This window comes from Micromesistius poutassou (assembly GCF_964030765.1).
Source record: "Micromesistius poutassou genome assembly, chromosome: 4".
In the NCBI taxonomy this organism is placed as follows: domain Eukaryota; kingdom Metazoa; phylum Chordata; class Actinopteri; order Gadiformes; family Gadidae; genus Micromesistius; species Micromesistius poutassou.
The window spans coordinates 11201007-11216189 of record NC_140274.1 but is presented as its reverse complement, the minus strand read 5'-3'; the positions used below and the strand labels follow the sequence as shown (position 1 = coordinate 11216189).

The window sequence follows — 15183 nt, the reverse complement described above, 5'->3', positions numbered from 1 at the left end:
TATATATGTGGATATGCATAAAGTACATGACAAAATGCACACTGGAAAAAAAAAGAAGAAAATATAGCTGTGTCGATATAATTGGATGAGCCTGCACCATTAACTTGCACATGCCTCGGCAGACCATCAGCACACATCATGGCCTCGATATATCCAACAGCTGGTACTTAATGCCAGGTAGGGATGTGCTATATTTATGCACGGCAGCAGGAGAAAATAAACTTGACAAAACACAGACATACAGCTGGTGTGTGTGTGTGAGTGTGAGTGTGAGTGTGACTGTGGGTGTGTGTGTGTGTATGTGTGTGTGTGTGTGTCATGAATATGATGCAGCGGCACACACCTGGTGATGTGCCACCAGGTAGCCGTGCCTAATGCCACATTATGCTGAGGATGCAGAAGCAGGTGCTCAGAGAAGAAAGATTTCACTTGTGCATTGAAGATATATAGTGTGCATGGTGCTCTCTTGACAGCTCTAATGAGAGAACATTCCAGAGCTGTTAGAAGGGTTTTAAGTGGCTACTGTAAGAGTGTGGGCTGGGAGACTTCTTCACATTCTCATCAACCTACGATTTTTCACAAAGGGGAAAAAGAGCTGAAGTAGAAGAAGTATATAAAGAATACTTTCCAAGATCAATTTTGTATTTGGGGTTAGAATAAAGTCAACAGTATTAAATAAAGGACATAAATAGCCCACTATCTGCCCTCAACTCTGCCAGTGGCCGCCTCTCGTTCTCCTCTTGTCTTTAAGGTAATTGGCAATCCCATTCCAACCATGCTTGACTTAACACCTCTGTAAATGTTTTCAGTGCTTACAAAAAATGGATGGAGAAAATTCTCCTCCTGGGAGTTTTGGAAGTGGCACCCAGCAGTTTCCTGGCATTAATTATGTGGGAATATAGCTCTCTGCTTTTGGCTTAAAATAATGCAATGGAACAATTAATTAAGTCACAAGGTACAGAATGGAACGTATAATGATCTGTTGTGTACAAAGTGTGTGCATCTGTGTTGATTTACATCAAGACAGTACATGGATGTGAATAAATGTCTGTTATATGTATATATGTCATATAACTATGCAACATTTTGGACGGTACGATCAATTTAATTTTGTTACTTTTCTTATACAACCATCCACTCCTGCAGCATATCTCTCACCTATGGAGAGCTGAACACATTAAGTGCCAATCACAAATGTATTGGGTTGAGAACCAAAATAGAGACACAGGTCAACCCTCGCTAGAAATTGCTAGAAGTGGTGTGTACTCCATATGGAATGAGGCGGCCCACTCAGAATCCCAAACAAAATCCATGAATGCATCATTTTAATGCAAAACGGTCACACAGCGAACAGTATTACTATTTAAGTATGACCCGGAGCTATGGGAAGAGACCAGCAGGGCATGGCAGGTTTACCACCCTCCTGACCAACCTCAGTGCTCATCAGCACCCACATCACACTCTCACACACGCGTACACACACATACACACACACACACACACAAGCACGCGCACACAAGCACGCACACACACACGCGCAAGCACACACACACACACACATGCATACGCACGCATGCACGTACGCACACATACACACACACACACACACACACACGCAGGAAATGTCTGGATGAACGGATGGCTGCTGGCTCCCCCCATAGGCAGCATGCACGCTGACCTCAGCATGAGCATGTCAGAAATTAGCATTTTTTTGCCACTCGATTTGAATAGCATTTTTTGTCACTGGATTTGAATTCCTAAGGCATCCTTTGACCTTTGTTATTCTGACCACAGGCAAAATGTGGCATCACCAGAGCATACTATCATACTACGGGCATCTTTTTTTGTTCCCCACACATTTGAATTTGAATGGCCCCTTAAGGTCCTAATTAATTTCTGACCCAGCTCCATAAAAATATATTTGGAGACGGTTTCTGCCGGCGCTTTGTTCTCAATACCTCAGGAAAGAGTTCTGATGGGGACTCTTGTGGAGTAGTGCTGACAAAATGCAAAACATTTTACTTTGCTGTATTATGATTTCAAGATCTCTCAAGAAGTTAATACTTGAATAATTCCTTTACTTCTAAATAATGATGCAATAACGTTGACACTCTGGATAAGATCAGATTGTAATCCTGTGAAAATTGGTTCTCAGCTTTGCAACAGTAAAACGCTTCCAGAGTGGCATCCCACCACTGTAATCTGTGACAGAGACTGTAGCGTGACTTTCCATAAAGGTTTAACTGCCTTGACATTTCAAACCAATCAAGAAAAGTGCTTCTTATGTCCACAATTGACCAGAAGTTTAATGTTTTCCCTTTTAAAAATATGAATAGTGTTAAAACGCAACATCAGGGATAGAGTGGTCTTGTTTAAGAATACATATTTTTGTGATAAAGTAAATAAACCAAAGAAGAAATAATGCATAGAACAATGGAGCATAAAGGCCTTCAACATTGTATGCAGTATGAATGTATGTACAGTATGTGTGTGTGTGTGTGTGTGTGTGTGTGTGTGTGTGTGTGTGTGTGCATGTGTGCGTTTGTATGTATGCGTGTGGATGTGCTCGGGTTTCTTTAGCCGACATGTTATACAAAGAAAACATACTCTTGGTTAGGAATACTAATACTCACACTTTGACCACCCTTGAAAATGACAATCACTCATTGAGCTACTGCCAAGGCCTCTGACATGCATCGCTGTCTTTCAGAGATGATTACAATTAAAACTTTTTTTTGTCCGTAGAATAGTCCCTACTATAAAACAAGTCCACGTCTATTCACTTCAGTGTTCTCTTTGCTGTTTTAACAAGGCTGTGGTGCCCCCTCCTGATATCCACATGGTTTTTGGCACTTTCAAAGTAAAAGTATCTAAAGAAGGACCTTGGGTTTTTTTTATCTTTTGTTTATTCAACGTGTTCTTTTGCAGCTCCCCAGAGGCAATACACCTTCTAAGTCTCTAGATTAAAAAGTTTTTTTTGAAGAGTCTATCGAAGAGCAATAGAAGAACAATCATCAGTACGGTAACAACAGAGGAGGGGCAAGAATACAAAAAGAAAACAAAATGGCACAATGAAACATGGCTGAAAAATACTGCATAGTACAAATACCCAACAGTCTGTTTCCTGCCAAGTCGATGCAGGAGAGACGGCCAACAGCCAGTCCAAATGGATACACACACTTTAGTTGAGTCTTTTCTCTATTGGACCAGGATGAATGATACATCTTGTCGAAGGTATAAATACCCCAAGCCCCATCCCCACTCCCCCCCCCCCTCCCCCCACCCTCCATCGAAAGGAGGAGGAAAACTGCAAGAATATTCCAGGGTTCATTACCAGACGATGCCTTCATGAGGCAGAAATTCCCGCAGGAAGGTCCTCGTCTCTGAAATCAATCTCAGAGACAGCTGTGTACCAGGTGATGTTTAAATCCCTGTAAAGTTGACAGCTGGGTGGGCGGGGGTCAGGGATTTGGGGGGCGGGGGGGGGGGGGGGGGTGGACTGGACATGTCCAGGACATGTCCACATGTCCATGGTCCAGGACATGTGTTGTTGTGTGGTTACGCCAGCAACACACAGTGTTTGGTTTGGCTGGTCATTCGGGTTCACTGCTATTGGTGGTTTTGTCCCACTCTATGCTTTCGTCGCTGTGTGTCGGAGAGGGTAGGGCGCCCGTGGCCCCCGGGGGCCTCATCCTGAGGCCCTGAAAGCGTCGGCACTCGGGACAGATGCGGATGTGGCTGCAGCCCCGCGCCACCAGCGCCGCCTCCTGGGCCAGTCTGTGGGAGAGGGGTGGCTCGGCCAGGCCGGTGCCCCCGCACAGCTTGCCGTTGCTGAGGCTGGCGGCGGCGGCGGCGGTCCGCGCCCGGCGCTCTTCCAGGGGGAGGGGCCGTGGCCGCAGGATGGACGCCCCCCGCCGGCGCCTCACCTGCAGGCTGTCACGACACAGGACGATGCCCTGCAGCTCCCGCAGCATCTCCTCACACATGGACTGCTGCAAGCGCGCGCACACGCACACACACATGCACACGCACACACACACACACACACACACACACACACACACACACACACACACACACACACACAGAGGTCGATAGGTGGGGAAGAGAGAGGGAGAGAGAGGCCGGCTGAAGTGAGATGGGTGATTTGATCAAATTGATGTCAAATAAGAGTCTTATACATGTGGAAAAGGATAAGGAAATGAAGGGTTGATTTAGTCAATTGGATGAATACATAGATCCACTACAGAGTGGAGCATATATTCTATACAGTGTACTTTTATGCATATAATATTGCATTGCAGTAGTAGTATTAACATTTTTTTACGTAAAAAGTACGTAAAAATGTACACAGACTTACAGACACAAACCCACACACACACAAATCAGGCTGACATTTGAAACATTGAAACAGACAACATAAGCCACATAATGTGGTACTTAAAACGTTTTATTGAGTACAAATCACATTGGTCCAATAGTAAAGACAATTATATATTTTTTATAAATTGCAGTAGACCCCCAGGACACCATTAAGCCATGACAACAACTATTAAAGTAAGACTTTGACATCAGCATCCTTTACTTATTCATGTATGGCTGCAGCCCAGATCTTACTACTACCACTACAACGTTTTATATGCTCCATAAACCACCATCCAGAATCTGCAACTAGAGACCAGTTCCCACATGTAAATAGAGGAATAAGCTTTGGCTTTCTGCTAGTTCTCCCCTTTCTGAAGTCTGTTGAGGCTGGCTATGGGTGAACGGTTTGGCAACACGTTAACCCCACTATATTTTCTGTCAGAACATTTACAAGCAAGTTACCCCGTGTGGGGCTGGAAACCAGCGCAGAGAGAGAGAGAAAGAAAGCAGAGGCATGTTACATAGTCCTCCCTCACCTCCGTCACGGGCGTCTGCCTCATCATCCACATAAACTCCAGCACCGCCATGAAGATGGCCACCAGCAGACCGCAGACCAGCACCACGAAGATGCCGCCAATGTTCTCCATGCCCAACCCTAGAGGAGAGAGAACAGGGAGAGAACACGAAGAGAAGAGAGAGAGAGAGAGAGAGAGAGAGAGAGAGAGAGAGAGAGAGAGAGAGAGAGAGAGAGACATTATAGCAACCATATCTAACGGAAGGAACACAATGGAGAGAAAGATGGGAGCAGAACCAGTGCAGGATAGCGTAGCGACAAGGGTGTTACACCACCAAGCTAAAAGGACTTGGTTTCCATCCCCCAAGGTTTGCAATCTACTAGTCCTTGAGTAAAATTCCTTACCACTGCATGCTGCTGACTGACATGTATTTGAATTCATTGCAAGTGGATTAAGAGTATCTGTGAATCACTCATGGTAATCAGCAAAGGAACAAAGGACAAGAGGTTGGGTCGCACCTTTTGCGCGATGGTCCCCCTCCTTTGGGCACTTGCCGCCTTCCCACCATTTCCTCTTGAGGATTTCGAGACGGTTGTCTTCCTGCATCTTCAGAATGGCCAGGTCAAACTCGTCCCGGTACACTGAGCCTGGGGGCAGAGAGGGAGGGGAACAGGCTTAAAGCTGCTCCCTGAAAGAAGCTGAACTTCCAACATCACTTTGCATTTGATCCTAGAGCCTCTCTCTGTCAAATGATTCAAGGACAACGCCAATAAAGTGTGTGAAAATGAATGAAAATGTTCTTCAAGATTATCTATTCAACTACAAATTGTAATGGCCGCCCTCCTGCTATGGATATGCAGAAGATCACAAAAACATAAGCCCTACAAGGACAGCTATACCTGCACAACCACACTACAACCCGCTGATAAACAATAAGTGCTTCAGTCGCTTAGTTATTGTTTCACAATAAGTCCCGACAGTGCTCTGGGAAGGTCTTTATTTGTACTAGATGCAAGTATCCACCGTTGGGTAAATGTGAGCTAGATTCTCTGAATATTGACTTCCTCCTGTCTATCTTAAACAAATCTCTGTCTCTCTTTGTTTAGCTCCGTCTCTCTTTGCTCTTATCTCACTCCATATCCATATCCATCTGCTCTCAACTGCCGTCAACCCCCCCCCCCTCAAGACAGACTCTGTCTGTCACTCTGACACAACCCCCCCCCCCCCCCCCTCTCCTATGGACCGTCCCGCTCCACGGACCTGGGGGCATCCCGATGCCATAGCCTTTGGTGTCCAGCAGGCCTCCTATCTGCGTCAGGTTGCAGTTCCTCTGGCGGTAGTACTCATTCATGGTACTCTCCAGCAGGAAGGCGTAGTTAGAGTTGAGCACGCGGGCGATGCCCTCCTCGGTGCTCTTGACGAACACGCTGGGCTGCTTGGAGTGCATGAAGTTCCACATGCGCTGGTACGTCTGGTAGCGGGAGTTCTGCGGCGAGAAAGGTGGGAGTAGGGCGGGAGAGAGAGACATGATATAGGACTTGTAAGACTGACAGGTATGGGCAGAATACAGAGGAAAATGAAAAAGCGAGCAAACTTGACGACATAGTAAACTAAAGGGTCTTTTGATGATTCATCCACCTCAACATGAGTCTGAGAAGCCTGTTGTTGTGTTTTGATGTATTTCTTCCTCATTTCCATTCATGTTGACTACATGCATGTTGATTTATTCCAAAGCTAATTTGTTGCATCACATTTCAAATCCCTTTGTTTAGCCTCATGTTCCTTTGAAATTTCTGTTTCTTCTTCCAACTCTTTGTTCATTGCTCAGTAGCAATTGTTATTTTAAGGTCCCAGGAACAAAGACGATGACAACAACAACAACAACAACAACAACAACAACAACAACCAGGAAGTGGACACCGTAACAAGTCTTGCTGGTCCACTCTCACGCTTCGGTCACTCTCTCGTGGAGTTTGGTCAGATATTGAGAAGAGTTAGAGAGGGTGAATGGAACAGAGTGTAATTCTCTACTCCTAGCCCAGTAGTTCAACTTCATCCGTCTGACATCTATTGAGTTGCGGTACTGAGGAGCAGACAGGAAGCTGATAAGAACCATAGCGGTTTGAGGACGGGCTGCACGGGAAGGTGACACTGAGGATAACATCGCTGATGGGAAGCGGTGTGGGTCTGTTTGACTTAGGGGAACTGCTGTATGTCTGTGTGTGTGTCTTGTCTGTCTGTCTTTGGTGAGATGGTACATGTATGTATGTATGTATGTATGTTTGTATGTATGTGTATGTGTATATGCATGTGTATGTGTATGTAAGTATGCATGTGTATGTGTGTATCTTAGTCAGTTGTCCTGGCCTCTGTGTGTATGTGTGTGTTTGGGATTATTCATCAAGTGCAAGAGCACGTGTGCATGCAAATTAATTTGCATGACCTTGTATCTATCAGCACATGTCTATATCTGTGCTTGTGTGTGTTTGTGTGTGTGCACACGTCCATCTTCATATTTACTCCATATTTATGCCTCCCATTAAACGACATTTGCAAGTATACAGCCCTTCTCTCTTCCACCAACGTGCACGTGTTATCATCATTTGAGTGTGTGCTATCATCATGAGCATGCAGATATCCATATCCTGTATAGACAACGTTGAGCGCTGACCTGGAAAAAGGTCATGGTGGAGCCGCCGTGCATGGTGCCGTACTCGATGGCCGTCTGGTCGGCCAGGTCGTCCACCGACTCGATGGGCACCTCCATCCTCTGCACCGTCAGGAAAGCCGCCAGGTTGGCGGTGTACGAGGAGATGATGATCAGGGTGAAGGCCCACCTGAGGAGCGGGAGAGAGACCTTAGGTTCTCCCTTGTGAACAGGAGGCGGTGTGGCCCCAAACTGCATTTATACCACAGCATTGTTGAATGCTTGTGATTGGTCGGTGACGTTCCAATTTTTTTGTAATAATGGGACACCACAGCAAAACAATGCTGTATCGGAAAAGATTTATGGAAGTTATGGGTGAAGGTTTTTAAAACACACAGACACAGACACACATAAAGCAGAAAATGTGTTGAAGAAAGTAACATAAATCATATATTACATAATACATAAGTAGTACTTCTGTTAATGAGCATGGGGTGACTGTGACTGTGAATGCATGTATCTTTTGGATGGGAATGGAAATGTATGGATACTTTATTTATGCATTCAGTATGCAAATGTCCCTCATGCAAGTATCGGTAGGCGTTTGTGTGTTTCTGTACTCCTGTGTACTCAATTCTTGTGCAGGGTCCAATATGAACACAACATGGCAGACGGATTTGACAATGTTGCACAAAACAAAATGTATTTTTTTTTTTTACTCTTTCCTCTTTGGACCCTCTGTGTGTCTATATGTGTGTGTCATTCTGTGTGTGTGTGTGTGTGTCTGTGTGTAGCTGTGTGTACATGTCAAAACATTTCTGTGAATGTGTTTCGTCCTGTGTGTGTGTGTGTGTGTGTGTGTTACATCCTGTGTTTGTGTGTGTGTGTGTGTGTGTGTGTGTGTGCGTGTGTGCGTGTACGTGAGACCCTGGGTGTGAGTGACATGTGTGTGTGTATGTGTGTGTGTGTGTGTGTGTGTGTGCGTGTGCGTGAGACCCTGGGTGTGAGTGACATGTCTGTGTGTATGTGTGTGTGTGTGTGTGTGTGTGCGTGTGTGTGCACGTCAAGGTGTGAGCACGACCGGCGTCCATACTGACCACACTCCGCTGACGCAGCGCGTGGACAGGGCCCGCGGTGCGATGGTGGAGCCCTGCTGCATGAAGCCGCCCACGGGGAACCAGAAGCTGTTCCCCAGGGAGTACTGGTTGATCAGCAGGTTACAGCGGCCCTTCAGACACGGGTGGGGGTTGTACCACTCATAGGGCGTCAGCCTGAGCACGGGGGCACCAGCAACGGGGGGTGGAGGCGGTAGGTGGTTGGGGAGAGGGGGGGGGGAGAGAGACATGGGAGGAAAGAGAAATATTTTATTTTTGGGGGGATTGAGTACATTGAGAGCGTGAGGGGGAAGTTCAGAGAGAAGCAAAACTAAGTTTGGGTGAGACGGAAGTGTGACACGGATTGTGCCAAAAATGAAGGAGAGAAACTCGAGGGACGGAAGGGAGGGAGAGAGAGAGCAAGAGAGTGAGAGCAAGAGAGTGAGAGCAAGAGAGCAAGAGAGAGAGAGAGAGAGAGAGAGAGAGAGAGAGAGAGAGAGAGAGAGAGAGAGAGCAGGAGAGAGAGAGCAAGAGAGTGAGAGCAAGAGAGCAAGAGAGAGAGAGAGAGAGAGAGAGAGAGAGAGACAGGGATGGGGAAACAAGGAGGAAACAAGGAGACTCTAACTGAGCACGGAGACAGCACAAAGTCCCCTTGGCTCTCGAGGGAGGCTGCTCCTCAGTCCCAGTGTGCCATCTACATACACATTGTGAGTGAAGGCAGACTAATTGGGACATGGAACACAACTATAAGGCATATGAGCCATTCTTGGCACATGGGGGGGCTGACTGCACTTCTACGGATTTACAATTACATCCACTTATGTTAAAAAGTGAACATGGGCGAATGACTTGCACTAAGTAGCGTTCAATCAGTATATAACCAGTATGAACATATCAACCTCTGCAAGTGGTCACAATATTAACAAAATGAAGGATATCAAAGCGGAGGTGCATGGTTGTTTCTGGAATTAGTTTCTGGTTACTTCAAAAATGTTTTTAATCTAAATGTTTTTAATACAGTACAGTGGTTACATATAGCTTGGTTAACCAATATCAATTTGCATTGGCTGTTCTGTCGTGTTCAGTCTGACCAGCAGGTGTCAGTATGGTGCTGGAGAGAGAGGAATATGAGATGGATTAGACCAGTTTGAGAGTGGTTTCATTTTTCTTCAAGCCATTACTCAGAACATAGCATTCTTTCTTGTTTTTATCTTTTTCATTTCATTTCAAACCTATTTATTATCTTTTTGTCTTTATTCCTGTCTTTCAGTCTTTTCTTTATTATTTTCTTACCTCGCTCTCTTTCTCTCTCCTTCACTTCTCAGTAAATCTATCCCCCTGTCTTTCCCCCTCATCACTTTTATTCATATTTACAGACACATTTCGATTCATAATCTCTACACATCTGTTTCAACACTGAGCGTGTGTGTGTGTGTGTGTGTGTGTGTGTGTGTGTGTGTGTGTGAGTGTGTGTGTGTGTGTTTGTATGTATGTTTACATGTGTGTGTGTGTGTGTATATGTATATGTATGTGTGTGTGTATGAAAGCATGTATATGTTTGTGTGTAAGTAAGTAATATGCATGTGTGTGTACGTGTGTGTGTGTTGCTGTTTCTTAGCCTCTACCTGGCAACCAGGAAGAGGACACAGCTGACGGCGAGGTAGGCCAGCAGCATGAAGAGCCACACCCCGGGGGAGAAGGGGTCCAGGAAGGAGAAGTAGCCTGGCCTACGACCCTGCAGCATGGAAACAAAACGACATGCATTCAGACACCGAGGCACTGTGTTGTTGGACACGTCGAACACGCCTTGGTCGGAGAGCCTCTGCTGCAGCGGAGCCATATATAAATGGAGAGGCACAGCTTTCACAGGTGGAGATGGAGAGGGACTCATTATCCAGCTAGGTATCGTTTAACAGCGGCTCCCTGGGTGAAGAGGGAGGGAGGTTAATTAAAACCGAACAGCGCTTGAACGTGCGACCGCGCTCTGATATACAGACTATATTAGTCAATATTATTTTTTTAACATGGTGCAAATGGTCAAGAGGAGTAATTAAAATTACAGGAGAGTAAATGTGCTCAGCCCAATTTAGCAAATGCTCATATGAATCTAGTGTGCATGCAAATGCACGATACACATTGTCCTAGTGGGATATGGGGGTGTTGAAGGTCTTGGTTGTTCCATAACATAAGCTATTTTTTATGTTATTGCTTTCTCACACAATATAACTCCGCCAGAAGAACATCACTAGTCCAACCATGTTCGGTGAAAGCGGTGATCAATTGAAGCACCGTATTTGCGTCCTCTACAAGGTTGCCTGTAATAACAAAGGAGAGTGGGGACAAATAACACTGTAACCTTGATGTTCAAATGTTCTGCCTTTTCTGTGGCCTATGGTTGATTTATTTCTCTAAATCACAGAACATTGGTTGTCTACACAGAATGGAATAAAGAGGAGAGAGATTAATATGTTTGTGCCGCACTGGAAGGCGGAAGCATGGATGGGAAAGGGCAGTAATTTGTATGTTTGGATTCGTAACCCAGGTTAGTGTGGACAAAGTGGCCTAAACAGGGTTGGCAGCAACTAGGCCAGTGGGGACATAGGTGGAAATGCCTAATGTTTCATTATCCTGCACAAACAGCCATTATCCTCTAAATGAAACCAATTACTGATGAAATAGAACCAGGCACTAAGGAGATTGTACTGTGTGTGTGGGCATGTGTTGGCATTGTTGTATATCTGTATGATTGCACTATGGTATTTGGCCTTATCCAACAATCTCCATCAGGGAAAAATATATGTCACAATGTTTACAGCACAGCCGGTAGCATGGTAAACCACAAGACAATTAATGGGCTGTGGCTGATAGCACACCAAAACATTTAATTTAAGTAAACAAAGCGAAAGTTGTTTGTTACATTTTTGGAGCAAGAGAGAGGCACGATTTTTATCAAGATAATTTTGATGTAGCAATGATTATATATCTAAACTGATATCCTACTCTTCAATGCAGAAACAATGTATATATATTTCAAAAGAAATGTGAACAAGAAGAGCAGCACAATTTTCTGCAAATGAGCAAAATGATCATGTGCAAGCCTTTATTCTGATAAATGAAGCCACAATGGGCTTGATGTAGAGATGAAAGTCCATGAATAGCTCTGTAATAAGTTCCATATTAGCCTAAGTGAGTAAAATAGGATCTGTGGCGAAACGAGGACAGAACGACCGTCAGACCCCTTATTACCGGTATCCAAACCCGGTCTGCTTATCTGAACGCTGCTCGGATTATACGCAGGAATTATGCAAACAGATGACGATAACTATCAGAAAATCCATCTGGAGCACTGCGGACATGCAATGCATATCCAATCATTTCAGAAGAGCCAATAGGACGGTAAATGACTTGCACTGCTCCCCAGGACAACACAGGGTAAAGCATAGGAGCCAATGGTGTTATGTGCTGACATGTGTTGTGCCATCTACTGCCACTGCTGCGTGCTGAACAAGCATTTTACTAAACGGTTGGCCATGCCTGCCCTCTCCCTAAGTTGTCGCCAAGGTGCCATTACGCAAACACAGTGCGCCACCATCAACACAACAGATGGCAGAATAGAAAAGCTGATCGGATGGGAAGAGAGACAGAAAGACAGAGAGACCGCGAGAAAGACAGAGAAGGCGTGCGAGAGAGTGAAATGAGAGATGGAGAAACTTTACATCAACAACAACATATTACAGAGCAAACCTTTCATAGGTTAGTTTTATATACATCTTGTGGAATGTCAAAATTTAAAATGGCGTCAAAATTCCCTTTCCTCACATAGGAATCAAAAATAATGTTAACTTCTTATGAAGGCATGAGATCTCCTCAAAATTAGAAGGTTATCCGTCACAATATATACTCTCAGTTAGCAGCTGATTCATGTTGAAACATCATCAGCGCATCCTTGGATTGTCACAGAGGATTGCATACGGCTTTTCACTGTTGAAAAATGAATGCGAAGGAAACTCATGTACCTGAGGTCATACAACTGACTAATTAATATCTTTTAATCTTAATTAGTATCTTTTAATAGTCTGCTAAATGTAGACTCTGCTTAAATTAAAAACGGACATAAAAACACATAAAACAACATCAATTTAATACAACAAACAAGCAGAAATAAGCACTTTTGTGCACCAACACAGCTGCAGGTATTTAAGCACCTGTGTTATGAATTGCCTGCACACTGAACACAATGAATCACCCACTGTATTACCCATGTTTTTGGAAACTCAAGGTGCTAAGTTAAATGAAGAAAGGGTTTAAGATGAGCCTGCCTTCAGGCTAAGAGGTTATCTCTACTATATGCGGCATGCGGCAGATTATGTGTGCAGAGCATCCTTCTCGGCAATAGATAACACAGCGGTCTTCCTTCTTCTTTATGCATGTCTGACATAGCAATAGTCTTACAGTCTTACCGGAGAATTTAACTATGTCGTGCACTCCACAATGTTCCATTCAGGGCTTGCCTTGAATGAGCTATTGCTAAATCAGTGTTAGCTTTCCGATTGGGAAATGAGCATGTGTTTCTCACTCACAAAAAAAACTGAGGTTTCTGTGAGGAGCCCGGAATGGACAGTGATGACGTGAGAAGGGTGAGGCTCAATAATGACTATTACTCTCAGACAGTGAGCCCGGACACACACCAAAAATGAACTTAAGGAAGGACAGGTCGGTGTGTGTCTGTATGAATGTGCCTCGCTACATGTCTGTTATGGATCAGATGTTATGCATCACTTTTCCCCCAGTCTGTCAGCACCAGTCCCCCGCTCTCTCTCTCTCTCTCTCTCTCTCTCGAATGTACTATAAGTAGGTGACAGAAGAACAAGCCGAGAATGGGCCTCTTGACCTAATTTCTAAGTGAATACTGTTCAAGTACAAACGCAGAAAGAAGAAAAGTGCACATCTTTTCTTTCCACACAATTAGTAAAGAAGCAGCTGGTGAATGGAGGGTGAAGGGATCGGACGGCCGTGCGTGTTGCGGGACAATGATCAGTGCGTCAGGTTGGAAGGCTGCGTTGGCATGAATGAAAAGGCTTCAAGGGCTGAGCGCTGTGGTTGGCTGGTATATGGGCACCAGCACGAGAGAATCTCACAGGCCGCTCTCCGCGGTCTCTCCCATCTGCTGCTCTGTGTGTGTTTAAATGATCTTTATTGCACCGAGGCCGCCGTTTTATGGACGTGAGTCACCGTTACAAGATGCCAAAGGTGGGCCCTCTGCGTGACGGACGGACGGACGGATGGAGGATCAGGGGAAACCCAGAACCATCGTTCAGCACCGGGGTGTGCTTTATGAGGCAATCTCAACAAATGTAATAACAGCAAAACACTGGCTATAAAACTAATCCCCCTGGCCCACTACCTGTTAGAGCAGTGATGGACAAACCCCCCTGCAGTGTCGGACTCAGTCAAAGAACAGCAGCATCCATGTTGTTTAGTGTGTGGATCAGGGGGCTCTGTACAGTTATCCAGTCAAGGATAGGCAGTCATGCCGTTCCTTGGTATTCACACCACACTCACGCACACACACACACACACACACACACACCCCCTTCCCCCGAGAAAGATCTCTTGCTTCAATACACTCCCGACTGACGGACAGACTGACGCGCCGGGACAACCCGTCGTCTTTCCAATTCTCACCTCTCCCCATTCGTCTTTTTTCGCCGCCTCCCTCTTCCATATCTTCCCCCTCTGGTTCTTTTTCCTTGTTCCCTTTTGATCTCTTCCACTTCTTTCTCGCTGTAGCCTAGACCACCCCCCCCCTCCTCCCAGCCCCCCCATGCTTTTCTTGTCGCTCGCTCGTACCCTAACAGAGGGTTTTCTCCCTTCTGAAGATAATCGCTTCGGAGCAGATGGGTGCACTGCGATGGCAGTTGGAGGTGTCTGAGGAGTGACTACCCAGGATTGTTTTGTCTGTGTTTCATACTATCGGCGTCTCTCTGTTCATTATGGGCGTGACTTCACATCACTGCGTGTGTGTGTGTGTGTGTGTGCGTCTCACACTGACACACCTAAAATGTTACAACATACAATCACTCGCTTCCTAATGTGTTTGCATTTCGTCGATGTGTACGAGAGTCTGAGAGCTGCAGGTAGAGGAATTGAGAGAGGGAAGCGAGAACAAGGGATGGGAAAGCGAGAACGAGAGATGTGAGAGCGAGAACAAGAGTCACAGGGAGATCACAGGATGGAGAGAAGGGAAAGGAAGTGCTGGGAAGGTGCATGGGTTCGGTGTTCAAGTTTCCCTGCCAGTGCAGTTTTGCACAATTGCTTATGCACGTACAGGGACACGTTTGTCTTTGAGCGGATATTGTGCTGAGGTTCACGTGAGGCCAGGCAGTCAATAAGGCTGATTCTCACTCTTCAGCCCTCAGGGCAGCTTCCGACGTTGACGTGGCTTTGGCGCAGCCCTCATTATCTCCTCTTCTAATTAGGAACACACACACACACACACACACACACACACACGCGTGCACACGCACACAGGCAAGCACACAAGCACTAACACACAGACACT

General features: G+C 45.5%; 1 protein-coding gene across 2 annotated transcripts in view; it reads right to left on the bottom strand.

The window, feature by feature from the left end:
* Window positions 1–3593: 3593 nt before the first annotated feature.
* Window positions 3594–15183, bottom strand: part of grik4 (glutamate receptor, ionotropic, kainate 4) — a gene marked incomplete at both ends in the record, with an annotated part of 136235 nt that continues 124645 nt past the window's right edge. Inside the window, 7 exons of one of the 2 annotated variants that reach the window (XM_084467098.1) lie at window positions 3594–3992; window positions 4902–5020; window positions 5399–5527; window positions 6141–6366; window positions 7552–7779; window positions 8621–8798; window positions 10247–10356. In XM_084467098.1, the coding sequence (XP_084323224.1) occupies window positions 3594–3992; window positions 4902–5020; window positions 5399–5527; window positions 6141–6366; window positions 7552–7779; window positions 8621–8798; window positions 10247–10356 (1389 nt within the window). The remainder of the gene's footprint in view (window positions 3993–4901; window positions 5021–5398; window positions 5528–6140; window positions 6367–7551; window positions 7780–8620; window positions 8799–10246; window positions 10357–15183) is intronic. The other variant, XM_084467099.1, reaches the window with a different exon arrangement.